Below are 24838 nucleotides of genomic sequence, written 5' to 3'. Positions count from 1 at the left end.
CAGCACTAGAAGTAGAAGAGACATGTCAACAATGGAGGATTGGAGAAGAAATAGACTGGAGAAGTTGAAGAAGAAGGAGACAACATTAACAACAAGCAATGGGAACACTAATGGTGATGATGATGATGGCAGTGATGATCATCATGTACGCACAACAAAGCGAGAGCGCTGGAAGAAGAAGAGCAGAGTACACTGCTCTGCCATTCACTGTAAACATTACGTCGCTAAACACCCCCAGCTAGCCTTCCACCGTTTCCCCAAAGACCCCGAGAGGTAAATGATTCATTCCTTTTTGATTGATTGATGTACTTTATTTAGTAAGACATGAGAACAGTACATGGCAGTACATAACAGTACATGGAAGTACAAATTCGCAATACAAGGTCTACTAAACTGGATAGCTCATTAAGCACTTAGCTTGTTTAAGATGAGATCCCCATGCACACAAATCATGTTGACATATAAGAGATAGACAGATATACACACTACTATGCAGAATGTCATACAATCAGTTTACAGGTTACTGGTATGAAGTATGAAGGGTGAAAAATATGTACTGTGAGCTTGCCAAACGACTTTTTCCTCGTGTTTGGAGTAGGGATGTGCGATATGAAACTTCTGGCGGATATCGATATCCTATATAATAATTGCTGTTATGTCCGATACTAGCTCCATAAAGAACCTCTCACTCCCCTATACAGCTCCGAGATGAGGTTCTATGTGGTTCTCATCCGGGATCGGTCGAACGTCCGCCAAGCTCCGCTGTTTACCCTTTTGTATACATCGTATCCCAAAACTAATGGTAGATTCCAAACCTCACGGATGTTTAAGGTTTGGACCGGAGCATAATATTTTAGGTCCTGGGCGAAACTACCCCTTTAAATCGCTTATTTAGTCAGCCGGTGGCCATGTTTCCCATTGTAGCCAAACCGGGAGCAGTACATGGCAGCGGACGTAGGGGGGTTTTCCGGGTTGAATGTTGAATGCTTCTCCAGAAAACACTGATATAATCTACAGCCTTCATCATCACAATTGGCTTTTTCAGGCTTTTTATTTTATTTTTCAACATAATTATTATAAAATAAAATATCGTCTAAAACCAATATATTATTTTGATATCAGTTCGATATTGCATGTTAAGGCCAACATCGGCCGATACCGATATGATGACCGATTAATTGTCCATCCCTATTAGCCCAGGCGTTTCGGGCCAGAATCGTGCACTTTACGATACAAGCATGAAATTTGGCACACAGTTAGAGCATGCCATAAGGAACATTTTTGGCTATAGGGCCATCGCAGATTTGTCCTGTGGTAACCATGGCAGCCATTTTCCAAAATGGCCTCCATCTGCTGTTATTTTACCAATAACTCCGGTGCTAGACCACCTAGGATGTTGATTCTGGTGACTAATCCTACATTCTCAAGTATGAGGAATACAGTGGTACTATTTAGAATTGTGCTGTGGTAACCATGGCAGCCATCTTTCAAAATGGCCACCACCTGCTGTCATTTTACCAATAACTCAGGTGCTAGACCACCTAGGATCTTGATTCTGGTGACTAAACCTTACATTCTCAAGGATGAGGAATACAGGGGTACTATTCACAACATGCTAGTAACTACCTAACTAACTACAGTACATGAGGAGGCTGATACTCGCGTCATATTACACCTAGAAGATGCTGTGAAGGAAGGGTATAGCAAGGTGACAATACGCACAGTAGACACGGATGTGCTGGTCCTGGCAGTAACGTCAGCCCAACGCCTCCACTTGACTGAGCTGTGGGTTGCTTTTGGAACAGGGAAAAGTTTCCGTAACTTAGCAGCTCATGAGATGGCAAGGGCATTAGGCCCAGATCGATGCTTAGCCTTACCCATGTTCCATGCCTTTACTGGATGTGACACAGTGTCATCTTTTGGAGGCAGAGGCAAGAAGATGGCATGGAAGACCTGGAAAACCTATGGTGACGTCACACGTGCCTTCAGTTCCTTAGCTGCCATCCCACAGAAAATACATGACTGGATGGAGCCTCTGGAGCGATTTGTGGTATTGCTCTATGACCGCACTAGCGGCCAGGCATCAGTGAACGGGCACGGAAGCAGCTATTCACCCAGATGGGCAGAACAATTGATGGACTCCCCCCAACACGAGCTGCACTGACTCAACATACAAAGAGGGCAGCCTACCAAGCTGGCCACTGTTGGGGACAGGCGATGGTTGCAGCCCCTGAACTCCCATCCCCAGGTGAATGGGGGCGGAAGAGGAAGGAGACGGGTGAATACAAATAATTGAATCCACTTCTTTACACTTGTAAACCTGTGATCTGACAATAAAGCTGATTCTAATTTTGACAGGAGGATGGGAAGTGCACTGGAAAACACAGAAGCGAGCCTGGCCTTTCGGGAACTCCTCCGCTGTGGTTGCAAAAAGGGATGCAGTGGACAATGCAGATGTGTTAAGGCAGCACTTCAGTGTACTGCCCTTTGCTACTGTGGTGGACTGTGCAACTAACATTGTGTAGATTATCTGGCTTTATTGAATAGACCCCTTAACAGACGACGTCACACTGATAAGAACCAGTCTGCACGGAACCAGTATGCACGCAATGAAACCCATTCTATCAGGTCTCGCTAGGACGCGCCTCACTAGCCAACACACAAGAGGGGGTTGGGGTGTGCTGAAATCAGCGCACCCCAAAACAACAGGTTGAGAATTGATTGCAATCACCTGTGCGTCCAGTCTCAATGTTGGTAAACAAATAATTGGTCTATATGCCATTAGGTTATGACTCATGAGTACTCTGCCTTTGTTGTGTCTTATAGTCCATTGAAAATAATTATGCAATACTACTACTAATAAAAGAAACAGTGAAGTACTGCATTCTTGACTCTCACGTGTCAGTTTGAAAACATGTACTGTATAGGCCTACTACACCATTACATATTTTGATGGGTTTACTATTATTTAATTAACTGAATGCCAGATATATGTAGTTAGGTAGTAGCATGTTGTAAATAGTACCGCTGTATTCCTCATCCTTGAAAATGTAGGATTAGTCACCAGAATCAAGATCCTAGTTGGTAGCACCTGAGTTATTGGTAAAATGACAGCAGGTGGTGGCCATTTTGAAAGATGGCTGCCATGGTTACCACAGCACAATTCTAAATAGTACCACTGTATTCCTCATACTTGAAAATGTAGGATTAGTCACCAGAATCAGGATCCTAGGTGGTCTAGCACCGGAGTTATTGGTAAAATAACAGCAGATGGAGGCCATTTTGGAAAATGGTTGCCATGGTTACCACAGGACAAATCTGCGATGGCCCTATAGCCAAAAATGTTCCTTATGGCATGCTCTAACTGTGTGCCAAATTTCATGCTTGTATCGTAAAGTGCACGATTCCATCAAAATATGGCCCGAAACGCCTGGGCTATATAGTTTGGAGTCTTGAAGGTTCCCATGGAAATCATCTTGTATGTTATTGTATGTCTTTAAATGTCTTGATGAATTGAATACACAGGACCACAATAGAAACAAGCCATATAGGGCTTTTTGTGTTATTTTTTAGCATCATTGTATACATTTACATTGAGGTGTCCACTCTTCTTGCATCCTCCCCATCTCTCCACCTAATAAACAGAAAATACATTTTCAGGGGGTTTGCTAACTTAACTAAATCTGACTCAACAAACACTACTGAACAAACACTCTATCAATGAGGACTCTCAGAATATAGAGCAATTTAACACTTATTACTAAAAAAATATCAATTACCCTACCTTTAAGTTTGTTTTCCATCACATACTGGTGTGCTGAATTTTTGCAACTTGGAAGTAAAAATGTCAAAGGAAGGTGTTTGTCTTTCTTTTCACAAACGGTAGTCAGAGAGCGTAACACTTGACAACATACACATTCTAAGTTGCTCTATGTTTATTTACTGTTATTTTTTTAAGTGTTTTTGAATGTCAGTAACTGACAGCAATAAACGTGGACCCAAGCTGTTCCCATGGCAATGCAGTACCATCACATATAACAGGATCTACTATATAGCACTAGAATATTACTTAAAATCAAGAAGTTCAATGATGCTGATTCATTTAATTCATTTATGTTTTCTAATTGCATGTAACTAGTATTCTTTATTTAAATGCCACTGTATTTTAGTCTGTTTTAAAGCAGACGGTGGGTGTTATTTTAAGTTCTAGTGTTATTTATACATTGTACTTTTACTGGACTTGTTTTGTACTTTCTGTGTTGTTTTTTTGTTTTAGCACTCTTGTTAATCCTATATTTGCACCCCATTCTTATCTGTACTGTACTATATTTGAATGCACTGTTCATTAATATATTCTATGTCTCTCAAATAAACAAATTAGTTAAATTAAATCTTTACTTGTTTTTCATGTTAAATCTATTGCCTACAGGTGTTCCAAGTGGCTGCAGATTCTTGGTAACTCCAGTCTGGCGGATATAAGCTTTGAGCGTCTCCATGATAGCTATAGGGTGTGCAGTGCACACTTCCACCCCAGCCAGTACAAGAGGGCAGTTGATGTGTAGGTATTTACTTTACACTAGTTCAATTATGGTCCCATTTAAGTTGAAATGGATTTGAGAACCACATAATGACATCCTTATGTTTCAATATTATTAAATCAGAACATCAACATTGATATCCCCACATTGCAATTTAATACACCAATACACAGTCATGTGACAATTGCAAACTTGTAAAAAATGATGCTGTTGCTTTCTTATATTTAAAAGTATACATATGGGATGTTTATTTTATTGAAGCCATGCTGGATTGAATTGGGATGCAGTGCCAAGTAGAGGTGATGCTCCAAACCCACCATTCCCACTGGAAAGTGAGTCAGGGAGGAAGCAACCAATTCTGCATAAGGAGTTACCACCAAAGAAAAGTAAGGTTTTCATTGTACTAGTTCGGACCACAACTGTACAGAGCCCATAGTAAAAAAGTGCAAATAAGCAAAAGTTAAATTAAATCCTTTTATATGCCATTAGTCAATTGAAGTGACCATTTTGTAATTAAAGCTTCTGCTGTTTGCTATGTGTTTTCCTTTTATAAGGCTATGTTTAAAAAAGGCACTGCCTTTGGCTTTTTACATTAAAACCTATGTGAAATTACCAAAAGGCAGCTGCTTTTAGAAGGCTGAGTGAAATGTTTTCAAAAGTTCTAAATAGTTTAACTTTTTGAGCAATGCAGATATGACGTGTAACGCTTTTTATCAGCTGATCACGCAGGCCACATCATCGCTTTGTTTTTTAACATGGAGTGTCTGTTTGTTGTACACGGCTGATGGTAATGTGTCCATCTCTGCCAGACATGTGTCCAGACTCACCACCCCCACTGGACAGTGGGTCAGGGCGGAAGCCATCAATGGAGTGTCAGGAGTTGCTACCAAAGAACAGTAAGGTTCTAATTGTATAATTCTTTTGAATGTTTACATTATCTATTATTATTTATTAAAAGCCACCAGACAACTGCAGCTCATTCAGAACGCAGCTGCTATCCTTCAAATGAGAAGCTAAAAACATTACACCAATTCTCATATTTCTGCACTGTTTTCCAGTGAGGGATAGAATTGATTTTTAAAGATTGGTGATCGTCTTTGACTTTCTTTAACATTATGAACCCTTGGGGTTCACTGAATAAAGTATATTCACTGCATAGTACTTACCAAATATGTGTTTGTGTTTCAGGTAAACAGAATTGTGATGCTCACCAGTCCAGTGCTGTTGACTCCTACACCACAGACCATGATCAAAAACCTACTCTCTCAGAGACAAATATCACAGTTCCTGACAACTTCATAGTCATAACAGGGCACCCCACGCCACTGATCTCACCGCTGTCACTGCCAAAGACATCACAGTCACCTCTGCCATGGCCACTACCAACAATGTTGCAAACGCAGCCACTGCTGCCACGGCCACTGCAAACAACATCACAGTCGCGGCTGCCAATGTCTAACACATCACAGCCAAAGACATCAGAGCCAGAACTTGAGTCTGCTGCCAGAGAGATTGCCCTCAAGAGGAAGGTCAGGAATCTACAGTCACAGGTGAGCAAGCTAAAGGCTAAGGTGAGGGAGCTGAAGGGCCTGAAGAAGTGCACCACGGTGGCAATTACTAAGAAGTCAGTCCTGCAGCTGATGAAGAAACTCCTACCAGCCACAGCCTATAAATTCTTCAGAACGCAGTTGAACGTGGCGCAGCGTAAAGCGCGTGGTTTCCGGTGGACTGATCATGACAAAGTGTTCTTTCTGGACTTGCTACGTGCCAGTCCACAGTGTTACAGGCTGATGATGAACATATTTTCTATGCCCTCTATCCGTACGCTGCAGAGGCTTATGAAGCCCACTAATTTCAACCCTGGTGTTGACAAGAACATTCTGACTACCACGGAGGTTGAGGAGACCATGCAGCCCATGGATGAGGTCTGCACTGCCGTCACAGAACTTCAGCGCTCAAAATTTCTCTAATTCTGTCAACCAGTGACAAGGATTGTACATTAAATGCAATGTTTGCATCATAGTACATGGGATCAGCCATATTGAACAGCGTTTGTCATGTATGTCCCTAAAATGTTTGCCCAAATATGGATGCACATTATGTCCCCAAAATTATGCACAGTGCATCAAGAGCAGCATTATTAGTTAGCAAAACTAATTATTAATTAGTTTAGCTTCTTTGACTTATTGTTTTAATGTTGTACTCATTCTATCGAAGTTGATTAGGTCAGTTTGAGGAAGGAAGCAGTTAGGCCCAGTTAGAAAGTTACATTATGTGTGTGGCATGTTCTTATACTATGGTGTGGCCTTTGTTGAATCACAGGTAATGGGTAAAACCCCTCGATGAGGTTACAGGAGTAACAGGACAAGGCAAGCACTAGCATTGATTAACAACACAGCCTAAAGTTTGGAGAATTGCATAATTTAATTCAGATATTAATTATCAGTATATAACTACATTTTGTTTACAGAGCGGCATAATGGGTATGATTTATTAGTTATACAATTACCTCTACAAGTCTTGATCCAGGTATTTGAGAGCATCAAATTACCAGGGGGTCCTCACTAAAATGAGTTAATATATAGATAGCATCAAAATCACTTTGGGGGGATATACTGTAGAGAGGGTGAGGTCAGACTACGCTACAGATGTATTGCTGCTGTTAGTTTGGACTCTCTCCCGTGACCAAACCGGTGTGGTTAAACCTATCAGGATCAACTGTCACCAGCATAGGACCCAAGATCACTGAATCACTAAGCCTCTCCACCACGGCAAGGTCACAGCAAAAGGAGAGGAAGGTCTTGAGATCTCACATGAGGGAAAAGAAGTTTGCCACAGCAGACTCCTCCCATTCCTCCATCTCCACCTTCTCTTCCTCAATGGCCTCCCATTCATCCACCAGAGTCTCTTTCGGAGTCTCCTTCTCCACCTTCCGGAGAGAAAAGAAGTCAGCCTTAAGAGACTCCAATGCCTCCATCCTCTCCTCCTTCTCTTCCTGAATGGCCTCCCACTCATCCTCCTTCATCCTCCACTCCTCCCTGCACTCCTCCATCTCCACCAGGTCTGACCACAACAGTGTAACTACAGCCATAATAATGGATGAGTCATCTTCTCTGCTGCTTGGGTTTTGTTCTTTCTCTGTGACAAGAAAGAAGGAATGAACTGTGAACATCCTGCACTACTTTATATACGGTTGGCTGCCCGTTGCCCATTGGCTGATTCTTTCTGCATGCGCAACATTAAACACTAGGCTTGTGTGTAAAGTGTTGTCATGGCGACATCTCCACACGGCCGAAAACACGTTGTGCCTGTTGCACCATACACGTATCTGTTTCAGCAATATCAACAAGCAACGTCAATTCTCAATGTTGATTTTTTTTTTCATCTTAAACTGTGACTTGACTTGACCGACGGTATGAATGAGTGAGTGACGAGAAACTGATACACCTAAACTGAACCTGACACACAAACATGAACATAAGAATTACAAACATCATACAAACAGCATTAGAAATGTAAAGAAAAACAAATATTGGATTTAAAGTTACTGTACAAAACAAATAAAGATTATGTTGCAACCCTTTAATGCACCTTTTTTTCTTTTATTTATATAGACCAATTGGCTAATGCTGCGCGCCCTAGCGAGACCTGACAGAATGGGTTTCATTTGCAACCAGTATGACGCTTGCAACCAGTGTGACGTCGTCTGTTAAGGGGTCTGTTTGTAGGTATTATCAGTGTTGGGGAATTTACTAGCTAAGGTGGTGGTTAATACACTCCAAGTGAAAAGAGGGCGCTGTTGTGCACATCCTACAAAGACGGATCTAATATCTATCATGTGGATTGTAGAAGAAGACAGTGCAGGGCGACTAGTTTTTTTTTTACATCAACAACGACTGGGTGGATAAATAATGAGCACATTATCAACATCCTGAACACTAGCCCAGTGGAGTCTGTCATATTTCTACTTTATTGAACTTCTTTGAAGAGATAAACCATGGAAAACCCTGCGCCCAAAAGGTGGGTTTTCCTCCTCGTCCGTTTGGATTCAGCAGGGCAGTCTGCATGCTAACGGTTAGCTCACATGCTAACGTGGGCTGCCACCAGCAGCAGTCTGGGCTTGTTTGCTAACGCTAGTTATCTTAGCTGGCGTTTTCCAAGCTTAATAGCAGTGGTGTAAACACTCAATTACTGTACTTAAGTACTATGTTGAGTTTTTTTTACTTTACCGGAGTGCCTCCAATTTTCAATACTTTTACTTCTACTACACTACATCTCAGAGGCAAATATTGTACTTTTACTCCAGCACAATTATTTCAGTTATTACTAGTTTTGTAGAGATTATTATTACAAATCATACATTACATTTTGGCTTTGAAAAGTTTCTCAGCTACGCAGGCATTTGATTGTAAGCTGTTTAATTGTTTTCTATTAATACATTTCTACAGTTTTTGAACAGTGTGCTTGTGTTTTGCATCAGTTCCAGACCAGTGATCCATTCACATCCATGTTAGTTTGATGTGGTTTTATCTGGATTGAAAGTTGACTTCAACTTTACCGGGTGTCAACGTCTGACCCAGGGACCCCCTAGGAGTAATGGGGGGGGGGGGGGGGGGGGTTCTAGGGGGTCCCCATTTAAATGATTGACAGTTGATCGTCTTAACCAGTATTTTACATGTACAAATACATAGTACAAGAATGGTTGTACTGATCACAGTTTATCTCTGTATGGCTTGGAATATTGTAACGGAATTATGGACCAAATGACAAAGCCATATTGGTTTTGTGCATTTTGAGCAAAGCATTTTATGCTTAAATATAAAGCAAATGGAGCGAATATTGGCTGCATTCATATCAGCATAATGTCTTTCAGTTTTTTGTCTGAATTGAAGGAAGCACCAACCAACTGCTTTTTGATTGATTGAATACTTTATTAGTCAGAAAAGCAAACATTACAAGGTACAGTCAGACATATAGTCTAAGGATGCCACAAAAAAAGTCCTGGGGACTTGTTTCCATTGTGGTCCTATGTATTAAATTCATCAACATAGTATATTGTCTGTTTTAATTGTGTATATGGATACTTTTTACCGTCTTACAGCAAGCTGAAAAAGCTGAGTGAAGACAGTCTGACTAAACAACCAGAGGAAGTGTTTGATGTTCTGGAGAAACTAGGAGAAGGGTACGTCTCCATGTACTTTATATTCATTGAAATGTCCCACAGGGTTACTGGCCAACAGACCACTGTTGAAAATTGATTTAATTGCATGTCCTACTGACTGGAAATAAAATAAATGTAACCAGGAAAACATTACTCTCATTCATCTCAAACAACTGGCATAACTCGTACTGTATTGATTATTTACTGGGGGGGGGGGGGGGGTTGTTCCAGGGGGACAGTTTAAACACTTAAGCCCTATTTAATTTTTCAGATATTCAAAAATAGCTGATCTACAAGCTCACAACACGTTGCAATGAAATGCATTGTTAGCTTGTAGATTGGTTAATTTCTAAACATATTGACAAATTGACAAATCTTCCATGCTCAATTTGTTTTTCAAATGGGTGTCCACACAGCCAAATAACATATCAATTTGGGGATCCTTGACATGAAAATGTTTTTGATAACCACCGCTATAAAATATTAGGTTTGGAAGGTAGGACTTAATTTCTATTACATTTTTCTTTGATACCCTGTGTCTTATGTGTGTACATGTGTGTATGTATATTTAGTTCCTATGGCAGCGTGTTCAAAGCTATCCATAAGGAGTCGGGTCAGGTTGTTGCCATCAAGCAGGTTCCTGTGGAGTCTGACCTGCAGGAGATCATCAAGGAGATTTCCATCATGCAACAGTGTGACAGGTACGCATACCCCACAGTGTACAAATGGAATCAAATGGACCTTTACACTTCTCCAAGTTAATTTAAAAGAAAGATGGAATAACATTTGGGAGGGAGGCAATATACTCGCTTATACAAATGTTTTATGTGTTAGATGTTTCTTTATGATATAAATGAACACCAGAATAACTGGGTGTCCTCACCTTTCTGTAAATAGAAAGGATTTGGTGTGCTAGTGGACCTCAAACAAATCTTTGTTCAACTCCTATAAAACAATCCTAAATATTGGAAAAGGATACATCAGCATACGTCTGGTTTCTCCTGCATTTTGTGGATCCTCAGAAATTAAAAACATCCTTAAAGGGCCTTTTGTTTTTCAGTAGTTCTTGTTTGCACCTAATGGCTATAGATTTTGATTTAACAACAGAGGTATTGTTTGCCAGCAGTCACAGATAAGGCCACTGGGACGACATGACATTTGTGGTGTCTGTCTCACTTCTCCTATTTTGTCCCTAAAATGGAAATTGTTCCTGATGCACACTCATTTTGTTCATTTGTCATTTCCTCCCAGTCCTTATGTGGTGAAGTACTATGGCAGTTACTTTAAGAACACAGACCTGTGGATTGTAATGGAGTACTGCGGGGCTGGCTCTGTCTCTGACATCATAAGACTGCGCAACAAAACGGTAGGTGAAGAAGAACGGCAAACAACATTGGTGGCCAATAGAATAACTAATAATAATAACTTGAATTTATATAGCACCTTTCTGAAACCCAAGGACGCTTTACAGTACACAAAATAAACAAATGAATTGCCAAAAGCCTGAGTAAACAGGTGTCTGTTAGTAACTTAGTAACTAGAACACACATGAATTTATACTTAGTTGTGTACCAATGTCTTGACATGTTGTGAGCTTGTGGATCTGCTATTCTCGGTGTACGACACCGGTGCACAACTAAGTATAGGCTAGGCTTAAGGAGGCCTAACAATTACTCAAACGAGAGTCATTGTTCTGAGAAGACCCATACCCATACAGTACTTGTTCTGAGAAGACCCATACTGAGCTGATCAAGAGAGAAAAGCATGAAGTGATAATTAGTCTGACCTAGGCAAGGATCAGATTTCTGCAGTGCAAAAATAAGGGGGGGGGGGGGGTGAGCTGCACATGTGTGCCGGGCTGCCAACTGAGTTCAGTGCGTTGGGAGAGAGGATCAAACTATACCGCCCTGGGATAAAAGGTGCATGATCATGGATTTTTTCTTTGAGGTGAAATTGGACAATGAAAAATAATTTCCATATCTGTTAGGTCCATAATACCCAAGCGTCGGGTCGATTTTGTAATATCTCAGAACAAATCAGCCCTTGAAACAAATGGCATGGGTCCACTTAGGGTTTAGGTCCAATAATGTCGGAACCAGTCGGATGTCGGAAGAATTTCACAGGTTCATTAGGGCTTGGGTCTGTCATTTGGACCCGAGAAGAGCATTACTAGTAGTTCAAATTCTTATTTCATCATTCATCATTCACTCCTTCCCTCTCACCTCAGCTGACAGAGGATGAAATCGCCACCATCCTGAAGTCCACATTGAAGGGTCTGGAGTACCTTCACTTCATGAGGAAGATCCACCGGGACATCAAAGCAGGCAACATCCTGCTCAACACAGAGGGCCACGCCAAATTAGCAGACTTTGGAGTCGCCGGACAATTAACGGTAATATTCTGAATCTACACAGTAAAAACACTGCTGTTAAAGTTGTAGTCTGCAACGCTTTTGTGTAAATAAAATGATATTTTGACCAATGAATCTGTATGGTAGAGTATGTTTATACAATATGACTAGTACATCTGCAGTGGTTGGAAGTGGTCTCCCTACTCATCTATTGAGAAATGTAGACCCTGTGTTTGAGTAGGAATACTAGTTACTTGTTGACAAGTAGTACTGCCTGAGTCCCAGGAAGAATATAAATGTTAGGCTTAGCTTTAATTTAACTCTGAGTATACAAATGGAACCTTGATTTGTACACTCTTGGAGTTAAATAAACACTGACGATTTGACTGTATAGCTCCCACACAAAGTTTACATTCACTATGATGAGGTCATGTTGATTCACAGCAATGAAGTTTTTATCCAATTGTTAGTATTCAATGTGGACTTTAAATACTGTATATTGTCTGTGGACTTTAAATACTGTATATTGTCTGTGAACTTTAAATACTGTACAGTATATTGTCTTTGTGGCTTTATGTCTGGCCTTATGACTGCATGAATTTAAAGCCTTTCTAACATCTTTTTACATTTATTCCAGAGATGCAATGAATCAGTTTTCACAAATATGTGCATTTTGAGTGTGAGGTTAAAAATGTTAACTCCCGTTTAAGCTGTATCTGGCTAAAAGGGATGTATCCATTATCTGCGGACATGTTCACTTTGAATCACCTTGTTAGTTCGCCTGTTTGCCATAGTGTTGCTAAGGCGTGACATATGATTTAAAACCACAACCATTTCTCGCTGTTTTCAAGGACACGATGGCTAAGAGGAACACTGTGATCGGCACACCGTTCTGGATGGCCCCAGAGGTGATCCAGGAGATTGGTTACAACTGTGTGGCTGACATATGGTCCCTGGGTATCACGTCCATAGAGATGGCAGAGGGAAAACCTCCCTACGCAGACATCCACCCCATGAGAGTGAGTCGAACAAAACCATTGAGGTTTTCTTAACCTGCAGGATCTCTGGTTCAGTGAAGTTGGATATAGGCGACAGATTTAGGTCCCCTCACGCCATGTTGATAATCAGTGCCCGAGAGTAGAAGATCATATGGTTTTCTCTAGCTCGATTCATCACTCTCTGTTTTGTGTGGACTTTGCTCCACCAGGCCATCTTCATGATCCCTACCAACCCTCCTCCAACGTTCAGGAAGCCAGAGAATTGGACAGATGAATTCACAGACTTTGTTAAGAAGTGTCTGGTGAAGAACCCGGAGCAGAGAGCAACTGCCACACAGTTACTACAGGTTGGGACTCATGCTTGCGTCTGTGTGTGCGCGCACACAAACACACACACACACACACACACACACACACACACACACACACACACACACACACGCAAAACACACACACACAAAACACACACACACACACGTGTTAGTCATAACGTGAACATACCCTTACTCTGAACCCCTAAAGTTGAAGAAATTCCTGGTCAATTAACATTCCACCGTGACATACCGGTGTGAACCACGTAATCGCAATCTTCGTTTGATTCCGGCTGGAGACGCGTGTTGCATGGCTTTCTCCTCTATCAGTTTACCGTATCAATACTATTTAATCTAAATAAGCAAAAACTGGGCTGCCTGATGGTTTACATTATGGGGGACATCTGGTCTCCACAAGATGGTAAAATATAGAACACAGTACACATGGTACTTCTGCCTACATAGTACTACCTACAAAGTACATAACAAAACCAACACCTTATCAATGTGCAAACCAGCATGGAGATTGGTTGCCACATAGGGTGTGTGTGCTGCAATTTGCCGTTTTACTGGTGATGAATGTCAAAATGTGTGAACCCACTAAGACTGTAGTCAGATTTTTAGACACACCCGTTCCACACCCAATGCCCATGGTTGTTTATTTTTACTCTTTTTCGAGTGAGGTCTGGCTGTCATTCCTTCACAAAGGAACACTTTCCTGGGGTTTACATTTTGTCTTGGGGAAATATGAGTTCACTTCTATTGTCATCTGTATTATATTGGATGAAATACACTTTGGCTGTCTCAGCCGTAATGTAACGATTTAGGCCCCCATTTGATATGATTTTAATCTTAAACCCTAGTCTACACTGTGAAATCCTCAGTGCGGATTTACGTAATGTGCTATAACGTACAGTACCGTAATATACTGTAGTGCAACGTAACGTAGAAGACACACCATCCATCATCTTTTTTGATTGAATGATTGAACACTTTATTAACACTTTGCAAAAAGTACAGAGGTACAGTTATACAATAATGCTAAAAGGATAACACAAAAAGCCCTGAGGGCTTGTTCTCCATTGTCCTGTCAAATGACAATTTAGGCATTTAGCAGACACTCTTATCCTTGACTTAGAAGTGCAAGATCAAAATAAGCAGAGTAAGCATGAACTCTAGTCATCAAACTAGAGCTCTTCACTGGCCCCCCGGTTCCGAAAAAACCCTGATACGATCCGAGACCCGTACGGGTCCGGATCTGTGTTTTACCATAATCACTTGGACCCGGGTTGGTTCCGGTTCTATTATGTCGGACCTCAGGTCTGTTTATCATTATGTTATTATGTATAATACCGAGTGGATCCGAGAAGACCCATGCTCAGCGCTGATTGGTAGAGAAAAGCATGAAGTGCTACAATGATTACTCTGGGATCAGATTACTGCAGCACACAGACTCGGAGCAAAATGCGTGTGGCGTGTGCGATCATGGATTCTTTATTCATCGAGGTGAAAACATGCAATTTAATGTCATATTGTCTCTTATTGTACTAGGCTGCTACGTTTCATTATGGAGTATAATTAACATCTAGCCTGTTAGAACGGCATTTTACGTATGTCGGACCATAAGATAATAGGTTGGGTCTTTAATATCTCGGAACAAATCAGATGTTGGTCTGTCTTTTAAAAAAGAATGTCGGGCCCACTCGGATGTCTGAACCAATTTCACGGGTCCGTCCGGGTCCGTCATTTGAAAAAAATCTCGGAACCAGTCTCGGAACAAAATTCACGGGTCCATTTGGGTTGGGGTCCATCATTTTGGACCTGTGAAGAACTATTCAGCAAACTACTAGGCTACTACTACAAGTTAGCAGTAGTATTGTGTGCGTAATTATCATGCCTGGGTGTTGCATGTCTCTCCAGCACCCGTTCATCAGCCAGGCCAAACCAGTGACCATCCTGAGGGACCTGATCACTGAATCCATGGAGATGAAAGTCAAGAGACAGCTGGAACAGCAGAGAGAGTTGGAAGAGGACGACGACAACTCTGTAAGTATCAATGAGCTATAAATCCAACTAAGCTGTCAATGCACCCTCCCCTACAACAGTACATACAAAATAAGTGTAATGCTTTCTTACAATTTCCCAATAAATACAATTGCAAAAAAAAAGACTGTCCTTGTGTCGTCCAGGAAGAGGAGACGGAGGTGGACTCCCACACAATGGTGAAGTCGGGCTCGGAGGGTGCAGGGACTATGAGGGCCTCAAACACCATGAGCGATGGGGCCCAGACCATGATTGAACATGGCAGCACTATGCTGGAATCGGACCTGGGTACCATGGTCATCAACAGTGATGAGGAAGAGGAGGATGAAGATCAGGGATCCATGAGGAGTGAGTTCTATGTTGCTTTATTTGTTTCTATGTTTTACATTTTATTGATTGGCTGATCTTTACAGATGCCACTTTTATAGAGAGATCCCGCCATAATTCATTAATGCCGGTTTTACTTTTTTTAAACGGAACCAAACAAAGCCGCCCCTGTGTGTGCTTTTACATAGCATGTTGGCATTCTGGAATCGGAGGCTTGACGTGTAACACAGACGGCTATTGTCTGTAGATTTTACACATTTAGTATTAAAGCCTATACATTTATTTGACAAAATTGATTGTTTGTGTGAAAACAGCTCTAGAAGAGTGAGCATTGGTGAGGACCAATATGTGGAGATCAGAATGAAAAACGACAAAGTGCTCTTAAGCATTCGTGAAGTCTGGAATCCCCCATACAAATATATTTTTTTCAATAATTATCACAGGACATGCTACCCCCCAGCAGCCTCTACGTCCATCCTTCATGGATTACTTCGACAAGCAGGACTCTAACAAAGTTGCCCAGCAGCAGGAGAACTACAACCACAACCAGCCTCCAGAGCAGCCCGGATACCACATCCAGGCCAAGAACGTCTTCCCAGATAACTGGAAGGTGCCTCAGGATGGAGACTTTGACTTTGTGAGTAGCAAGTTACTTTCACATGTTAACTCATTGAGTGCCACAATCCGTCAAATCCGTCACGTGGCCTGACGCCCAGAGCGCCACGATCCGTCAAATCCGTCATAAAAAAAAATTCAAAAAAAAAAAAAAAAATTCAAAATAAAAGTTTTTTTTTTTTTTTTGGAAAAACATGTTCAGAACCCAAGATATGATGATTTGAAGATTTGCTGCTCCATCCACTCCTTGTTTAACCTATAACTTAAAAAGGCTGTATCTCGCTAACTAAGCACTTTTTTTTTTACAATGAATTTTGAATTGTGGCACTCAGAGCCAAAATTCCATAAACATGAATAAAAAAGCTTGGCACTGAATGAGTTAAGAGCGATTACACATGATAGACATCAAGATTTCTTACAGTAAAGAAAATGATTCATAGAGATCAAACCCGAGCCAAGGCTTGAAACGCCAGTCAATTTATCATTTGAGCACTGGAGTATTTGAGTTCTGTTCTTTCCTTACCCCAACAAGTGAGGTGTGTATTCCACGGGTCATCACCATGCCAGCTTGTGATGGACATTTTCATCAATATTTTATTTTTGTCACGGACATACAAAATAACTGGTCAATCATTATACCAGAAACACAGAGGCACAAACTGTGTGTGTGTGTGTGTGTGTGTGTGTGTGTGTGTGTGTGTGTGTGTGTGTGTGTGTGTGTGTGTGTGTGTGTGTGTGTGTGTGTGTGTGTGTGTGTGTGTGTGTGTGTGTGTGTGTGTGTGTGTGTGTGTAATTTCTGTTCCTTACTTTATTTATTTTTCTCAGTTCTCTGTCTGCTGGAAATGTCTAGTCAAATGATTTGTGGTTTGTCAGAAAGTGTCTTCCCGTATTTTCACAATCACTGTGCAGTTCTTACTGATGAGACAAATACTTAGAATACTGATGACATCTCTGCAGTTCCATGCACAGTATGGTACACACATACATATGGCTGAGATTTCAGTTCCTTATTTATTTTTCTCAGTTCTCTCTCTGCTGGAAAGGTGTAGTCAAATGATTTATGGTTTCTCAGAAAGTGTCTTTCTTCACCATCACTGCATAGTTGTTGCAATTAATTTTCCCATCAAAAATAATTTGTTGTATACCTTTTTGTCTCATGACGTCTGTTCCCAAACTCATTCTACTGATGTCTTGGCTCATTAGTTGTGGTTGAGAAATAGTAGTAGAATAATATAGTAGTAGAATAATAAACAGGTAACACACCTGTACCATTGATATGCTGCCAGGGTCAATCCTGTGTTAATTCACAGCACACTGCCCCACTCTTTTCTTGGGGTTCACATTCAAACCAGCAAACCTGAGCATGGTTGGAAGGTGCACAATATGAATGTTTTTGTCAGGGTTTTCAAATTGCTCCACAGTGGACGAGTTAAACTCGTTTTCTGTTTGTCAAGGTACTGTAGTTTCAACAGTTGTGGTTTAAGGTGAACAAGTATTCAATGTTGATGAGAAAGTTTTAGACCAGGCGTAGGTGGTGTGATGTAGTGTTTAACACCGGGATTCCCGGGATGCGGGAATCCCGGGAATTCGTTTTTTTTTACCATCCCGGGAATTCACTTCGGTTCCCGGGCTTCCCGTTTTTTTTTTTTTTATTGTTAGAAATGAATACTAATTAGTAGAAAGCCCTATCTACAGCGTGGAGGAATTACTATTATAATTAGGAAAGTTACTTGCCGCGTTGCCGACCAGGGCAGGGTCCCATCGTCCCGTTGTGAACCAATATGGGACGCACTGAATGAATGTAACAGTAATGAACAAAATAAAACACAAGTGGCCGTGATGCCCCATGCCTGCCCTGCACAGTGCGCACGCTGATTTCACTGTTTCCTCTGCTGTCAATATGGTAGACACCAGTTGACTAGTTCAGATTCAACATCATCAAGTGAAACGCTGCATAAACAGTAGCCTAGGTAGGTTTGATCGAGCCTATATTCCAGCTTAAAATGCGCACAAGCCAAGCAATGCTTTTGATAGAGAGAGAGGACAGACCGGAGAGCTGAAGAGAGAGGGAGCGAGAGAGCGAGAGAGAGAGAGAGAGAGAGAGAGAGAGAGAGAGAGAGAGAGAGAGAGAGAGAGAGAGAGAGAGAGAGAGAGAGAGAGAGAGAGAGAGAGAGAGAGAGAGAGAGAGAGAGAGAGAGAGAGAGAGAGAGAGAGAGAGAGAGAGAGAGAGAGAGAGAGAGAGAGAGAGAGAGAGAGAGAGAGAGAGAGAGAGAGAGAGAGAGAGAGAGAGAGAGAGAGAGAGAGAGAGAGAGAGAGAGAGAGAGAGAGAGAGAGAGAGAGAGAGAGAGAGAGAGAGAGAGAGAGAGGGGGAGAGAGAGAGAGTATTAGACCGATGTGGTCCGATTTTTTTATCATCATTAATGTAGCCTACCCTACCTACACTTGCATTTTAGAACGTTCAAACTACCATTTTACTAGAACTACCCAGTAGAACAAGTGAACTGCACAACAGCTGTCTGTCTCATTGATTGTCAGTGCTGGCAGCGCATGCATGTGCACATCAAAATCACACTACAAAACCCCACATTTGATCAACAACAAAATATAGATTAATAGACAACATACAGCCAACATCCCAAAATGGAGTCTTATAATATCCAGCAAGTAGCCTAATATAAATTAATAACTGCAAACAAATGACAAGTTTAGGCTATCAAATCAATATCCTACAAAAGTAGAGAAAAGCTGTGACCTCACCGGCGCTCTGATGGACAATAAATACATATTCCTTTTGCAAATTCTCTTGTCAATAATGATACAAATGGAACGTTTATTTCAGCAGCTAGAGTTTGACATTGTTTGAGTGCTTTTGAGCGCAGCTCCTCGTTAAGTTAATTGTCTTCACCCGCTGCGCAACAGGGCAGATCTCCGCAGGCTATTATATTTATATATTATATTTATATGATTTTAAAAAATCAAATTAAGTCATTATTAGTGCAAGTTCATAGGTGGACACAATAGGGACATTTGGGCACCTCGTGTAAAATTGTCTATTTAAGTAGCTACATATAAATGCATTTATTGGGCACTTTTTTTTTTTTTTTTACCCTTTAACGGGAATTCCCGGGAAGCCCGGGAAAAGGTCTGAAAATTCCCGGGAATTAAAATTAGCTATTTCCCGGAAAATGTTAAACCCTAGTGTGATGTAAGGTACGCCAGTGGAACAATGAAAGAATTAAGGCAGTTATTAGAATAGACTGTATTTGCCATTTGTACAGGATATTTGGAGCTTAGCTCCCAGGGTTAGCATTAAAAAAAGACCGAAAATACAGACAAGACAGAGAAAAACATACAAATATTAGCAAACATTACTTCTAGCTGTCTGTCTTGTCTTGCATCCTCACCTGATGCAATTATGTATGGGTACCAATAAGACAAATCTCCTGCAACATATTAATGAGCATGTCATCCCGTCACCAAAATTATTCAAACTAATTATTGAAAAATATTTAGGATAGATACGTACACATTATAATCAAAATACAAAATGTGCCACCGACATGGACAAGTCTTGCCACGGACACGTTTGTCCGTGTACGGACATGTTGATGACAGATTTTGTCTGATATGCCACAACATATTTCCTCATCTGTGTGTGTTTGTACTGTTTGTGCTTACATGCTCACCCCCCAGTTGAAGAACCTGGATTTCGAGGAGCTACAGTTGCGTCTGAGCGCCCTTGATCCCATGATGGAGCGGGAAATTGAGGAGCTGAGGCTGCGCTACACTGCCAAGAGGCAGCCCATCCTGGACGCCATGGACGCCAAGAAACGACGGCAACAGAACTTCTAAGTGATTCCCTCCCCTGCCTATCACCATCCATCTGCCCTCAAACATCGCCCAAGTTTCCTCAGAACCATCCACTGGGTGCTAACGTGATTTATATTCCACTGACTTAGAAGAACCACGGTGACCATAGTGCTCTCGCTGGAAGCCCTGTGCTGTTCTGACCCACCGCTGAATGACTGCTCCTTAAGTTCTGATCATGAAGGAAGAGAGGAAACAATGGTCTTATGATGAGCTACTGAAGAAGATTTAAGTGTCTTTTGGGGCTTTGTCCACCATTTTTCGCCCCGTTGTAAAAATCCACAGTCATAGGACTTTGTTCCTTAGAGTGCTGCTTACCCCATTCCCAAGAAGACATATTTCAACATTCGTATCCCTGTTTACGGGGGTGGGGGGGGGGGCTCGTGGTTTGTCTTTGAGTGAACCAAGCCTTTGCCATCATCAGTTAAAGTTTTTAAATGTGTCTTGCTTTCCTACTTTATTTGCCTTTCATTGAACACATGCTGAACTCAGCGAGACCTTTCCAAAACACTGAAGGTAGGATATTATCCACCATGACCCCTATAAGACCCGAAACATAGTTTATGCAAGCTTAGAACAACAGACGTTGTGTTCTAAAATGTGTCACGTGAAATGCAACACAAGCGCAGTCTCAATCTTAGCAGTGATGAGCAACAACTTCTTTGATTTGTGCTCTCCTGCTCTATCTTTCAGGCTAGTTGTCAAATGTATCTCTGTGTGGCTTTATTACCTTCACAGGGACGTTGTTTGCATATGTACTTACTGAAAGTATGTTTTGGGCTTAAGGCTACATTCCATCTAACATCCACTGTAGCAGCCGCCGCATCAGCAGATGGGTTCTACAGGAGCATTGTCACTGATCACCTTGTGGTCTTTGTTTCTTCTTGAACACTTTCCTTATAATGTAAATATAGTATATAACTGACTACAGAAATGGCCGCAACAAAAGCTGTGGAGGTTAATCCATGACCAAAGACAATCGTGACGTTGATAAAGTTGAGAATGCCTTAAAAAAAGAAGCAATGTAAAAAAAAGCCAGAATAGTACGACAATTGAATACATTTCTTCACATGGAATAAGATGAAGTGGAGTGTGATCCCTTTAACACTGATTGAATGTGGGGAAAGAGCAGATCATGTATGTCTTCAACAGCTTGTGGTCCGTAAAATGAAAGTTAATCAGCCTGTCTTTTCATTTGCGTTTTGTCATGTATGATGTTCTGAACTGCTTCATTCATTCAAAGCTTCAGGTTTTATAGACAGATTCTCTTCTCTTAGTGAATCTTAGTGCCTCAGCAGCCGTGTCCCGATTCTCTAGTCATCTTGAAGAATACACGTATTGTTTATGTTCATTGATTGAGAAACTTTATATAGCAGGTTTATTTTCCTTTAGTCCTTCATATTGTTCATACAATCCAAAACGCCTTTTATTTTATTTAAAACTAAGTGACATGCAAATTAATCATAAACCCTCTTTAATCCCTGCAGGCCTTTTGTTTAAAATGAATTATACTTGAAAAGTTGTGACAGTCTTCGCCAATTAAAATGAATATATATTATTGAATGATATGAACAGTTCAGAACTATGACAAGACTTTGTCCACTATGTTCCTAAAGGTTTTTTTCCCCCATGACTCTAAAACTGTAATGTAAGGTAATGGAGGAGTAGATGACACTCTGGGACTTGGGGAACTGAACATATTCACACGGCAGCCATTTTTCTCTTAAAGGACGACTTCACCACTTTTCAACATATCTTCATATAATAGGTCCTCACTAATGCTCATGATAAAATGATACCATTTTTTTCTACTTGGTCTGTGTCTCATAGGAGGGCTGTGGACAGTCCAGAAACCCGTCTACCAGTGACATCATCGTTAGGTAGGATTTTTTTTCCAAAAAGATTTTAAAAAAATGATTCAGATTTTTATTAAGGCGAGAACAATGGGATCTATTATTGCATTGCAACTTTCCAGGAATACAAAGCCTGCAGCCCTCCTCTGAGACACAGACTGATTAGATTTTTTTTTTACCATTTTATCATGAGCATTAGTGAAGACCTATTATATGAAGATATGTTGAAAAGTGGTGACGTCGTCCTTTAAGTCACACTGGGCGAGCAGGTTAGATGGATCATTGTCCTGTGGAAAATTTGGGGTATATAGCCTATGTAACTGCACCTGCGATGGACGAGGGTCACGTCTGACCCTGTAATGTGGCTATGACTGAAAATTAAGCTTGGCATTGGTCAGTGTGTAATTTGGTGTAGTCTGTCTTTAGCCTGGCTGTAAGGACTAACTTTTGGGGGAAGGGAAGAAATGCTCCATATGATAGATGCCACAGGCCAATCTTTTGCTTAGCAATTTATAAAAGAGAGCTATGTGACTTTGTTTTGTACCCGTACGATGGTGTCTTGCGCCGAAAATAGCTGATCTACAATCTCAATGTGTTGTGATGCGATGCATTGTTAGATTGTAGATCTGCTATTTTTGACATGGGATATTACTTAGGCTTTAAGTTAACGGTTTTAATGTGCCATATCCCCATTTTTCACTTGACGGACGTGAGATCTTTCTAACTTTCTTGACTCTGGGTGGAGAGGGGTTTCCCACCACCACCAGTGTGTGACGTAGAGCAAAATGGGCGCCTGGGCTATGCTGTAAAACTGTTGGAACTGTTTTGACTCCAGATTGGACTGATGTATGATAATCTGATGCACGATAATTTACTTAATACTTCCTACATCAGCGACATACATGATGTATAAACTAATATTTGCTTTGAGGGCAGCTATAGAGGTTTTAAATGCCTGCTGGCCTGTGTTTCCCACAGCTTGCCCTCTGGGACCCTAGTACAGATGGTTCTATGTACAGTAGCAGGTAATTAATTGTATTCACCTGACTTCATTCATTGGTTATCTTACTGTAGCAGGTCATTAATTGCATTCACCCCTTAATTAATTACTCTTTCAGGCCTAGTCCCTTTAGGCGACTAGAACAACGGGGACTGCAGGTCAGTGCAATTAAATTGATGGTAGCATAGAAAATGGCATCAGTGGAACATTACTGTGGGATTTTAATCAGTCCAGTCTGAGAGAACAAACTATCTAATTAGAATGTTATTCCACTATCTGCTGAAGTTGGGATCTGATCATGAAATGACTTGAGATCTTTTTGATCACTATTCTATTTGCAGGGACATTGCATCGTTGGTTGACTTTAAGAATAATGATGTATCATAGTCTAATGAATTATATGATACTAGCGAGATGTATGCCTGAAGTGAAGTGTTATGACCTCTTGCTTTATGTTATGTACTTATGAATGTCAATATTTAGTTTTGGCCATTGTACTAATGGAATGCTAACTAAGCAGATAGTGGCCTGCCATGTGTAGTACAAGGCTAAATGGAAACTTTGCCGATTTCTTTTTTTTTTTACCTGAATCATCTAGCAGACAGTGCAACATTTAATCGATTATAAAAAAAAGATTGTCTATCCCTATTTTCAGGCATGTCACTATAGGTGAAAAGTTTTTAAGAAATAGATCTACAAGCTCACAAAACGTGTGATTGTGAGCTTGTAGATCAGCGATTTTCACTTTTCCAAAACACTTTTGTGCGACAATGTATAAAATAAAACTTGAGGGGTTAATCGGAAAAAAAAACACGCTTCTCGTTTAATCAAAAACGTTATCCGTAGAGTAATCGTTAAGAAAAATATGTAGTTGCAGTGACTAATCCTGTGGCTAATTATATCAAGTGTTATGTCAAATTTTCACATGTCATCACAGTAGTATGAAGTGATCATCACTATTCACTGCTAGTAATGTAAATGTTGACCCCTCAGCCTCCTCTTGTCTTTGAAGTAGCTCCTGCTGAAGGTAAAACATTGGCAAAGTCACCATTTACCAATATGACCAAACTGAACTAAATATTTTCAACGGCTTAATCTAAAAGTGTTACATTTTTAAACATGGCAATACCTATATTTACAGTAATGAGACAACTTCCGTCTAATGTTTTTTGTTTTGTTGACATTTTCATACATTCAGCAATATGGGACCAGGTTGACCAATGTTTTCATAGAAATTAAGATCTTAAGCATGAATTTGCCTTGTGTCAAGCATTTTGCTTTTCTCTCTACATTGTGGTCTGCTGTGCATTAGCAACTTGTAAAAGTTTCACGTTTATTTATTTAATATTCTAAACTTTCTTTTGCTGTTTATCTTATTGTGACACTGGTTTTAAATATTGTAGCTAATTTGGCTGTTGATATTTTCTTCCCGTTGTCAAATATGTGTCTTGATTTATGCTTGTTTTAGACTATGCATGTTTATTATGATTATGTTTGCTGTGTAGTGGAATGATGGTGTATTAACTACACAGAATAGAGCAAATTTGGTGGCTGTCTTTTCAGCTGAAGGACACTATGTGCTCCATACAATGAGCCCAATAAAAACAAACTTATGAGAGACTGGAGATGCCATATCTAGTTAGCCTGGTAAACCCCCCCCCTTCCGGAAATCTCACTTGCATTTGATTTCAGGAAATCAAATACAAATGAGATTTCCCCAGGGAGGGGTTTAACCAGGCTAATATTCAGGCTCATGATCTAGAAAAACGTTTTTA

General features: G+C 40.7%; 2 protein-coding genes across 3 annotated transcripts; both read left to right on the top strand.

Moving 5' to 3' along the window:
- The first annotated feature begins 30 nt into the window (after positions 1 to 30).
- Positions 31 to 7742, top strand: LOC311062206 (uncharacterized protein). Of its 2 annotated transcripts, none has more exons than XM_084081075.1 (5): positions 31 to 273; positions 4430 to 4558; positions 4800 to 4924; positions 5360 to 5434; positions 5727 to 7742. In XM_084081075.1, exons 1-5 carry the CDS (start codon positions 32 to 34, stop codon positions 6506 to 6508), a joined length of 1353 nt encoding a protein of 450 aa, XP_083937201.1. In that variant the 5' UTR covers position 31; the 3' UTR covers positions 6509 to 7742. The 2 variants fall into 2 exon arrangements, with proteins under 2 accessions (XP_083937201.1, XP_083937200.1); XM_084081074.1 differs by having other exon boundaries at positions 5348 to 5434.
- Positions 7743 to 8395: 653 nt separating this feature from the next.
- On the top strand, positions 8396 to 22325 carry stk3 (serine/threonine kinase 3). The gene is made up of 11 exons (XM_084081393.1): positions 8396 to 8558; positions 9640 to 9720; positions 10272 to 10400; positions 10951 to 11065; positions 11927 to 12091; positions 12901 to 13068; positions 13257 to 13394; positions 15279 to 15404; positions 15548 to 15749; positions 16172 to 16365; positions 20037 to 22325. Exons 1-11 carry the CDS (start codon positions 8536 to 8538, stop codon positions 20193 to 20195), a joined length of 1500 nt encoding a protein of 499 aa, XP_083937519.1. The 5' UTR covers positions 8396 to 8535; the 3' UTR covers positions 20196 to 22325.
- Positions 22326 to 24838: the final 2513 nt, after the last annotated feature.

Source organism: Gymnoscopelus microlampas, assembly GCF_963454915.1.
Source record: "Gymnoscopelus microlampas genome assembly, chromosome: 15".
NCBI classification, from domain to species: domain Eukaryota; kingdom Metazoa; phylum Chordata; class Actinopteri; order Myctophiformes; family Myctophidae; genus Gymnoscopelus; species Gymnoscopelus microlampas.
This window is presented reverse-complemented; position numbering and strand designations above follow the sequence as displayed.

Coding starts and splice junctions, on each gene's coding strand:
- LOC311062206 (XM_084081074.1), top strand. CDS start 32: ATGGAGGATTGGAGAAGAAATAGACTGGAGAAGTTGAAGAAGAAGGAG. Junction 4,925..5,347: donor GGAGTTACCACCAAAGAAAA/GTAAGGTTTTCA, acceptor CATCTCTGCCAG/ACATGTGTCCAGACTCACCA. Junction 5,435..5,726: donor GGAGTTGCTACCAAAGAACA/GTAAGGTTCTAA, acceptor TTTGTGTTTCAG/GTAAACAGAATTGTGATGCT.
- stk3 (XM_084081393.1), top strand. CDS start 8,536: ATGGAAAACCCTGCGCCCAAAAG. Junction 10,401..10,950: donor ATCATGCAACAGTGTGACAG/GTACGCATACCC, acceptor ATTTCCTCCCAG/TCCTTATGTGGTGAAGTACT. Junction 16,366..20,036: donor AGGATGGAGACTTTGACTTT/GTGAGTAGCAAG, acceptor CTCACCCCCCAG/TTGAAGAACCTGGATTTCGA.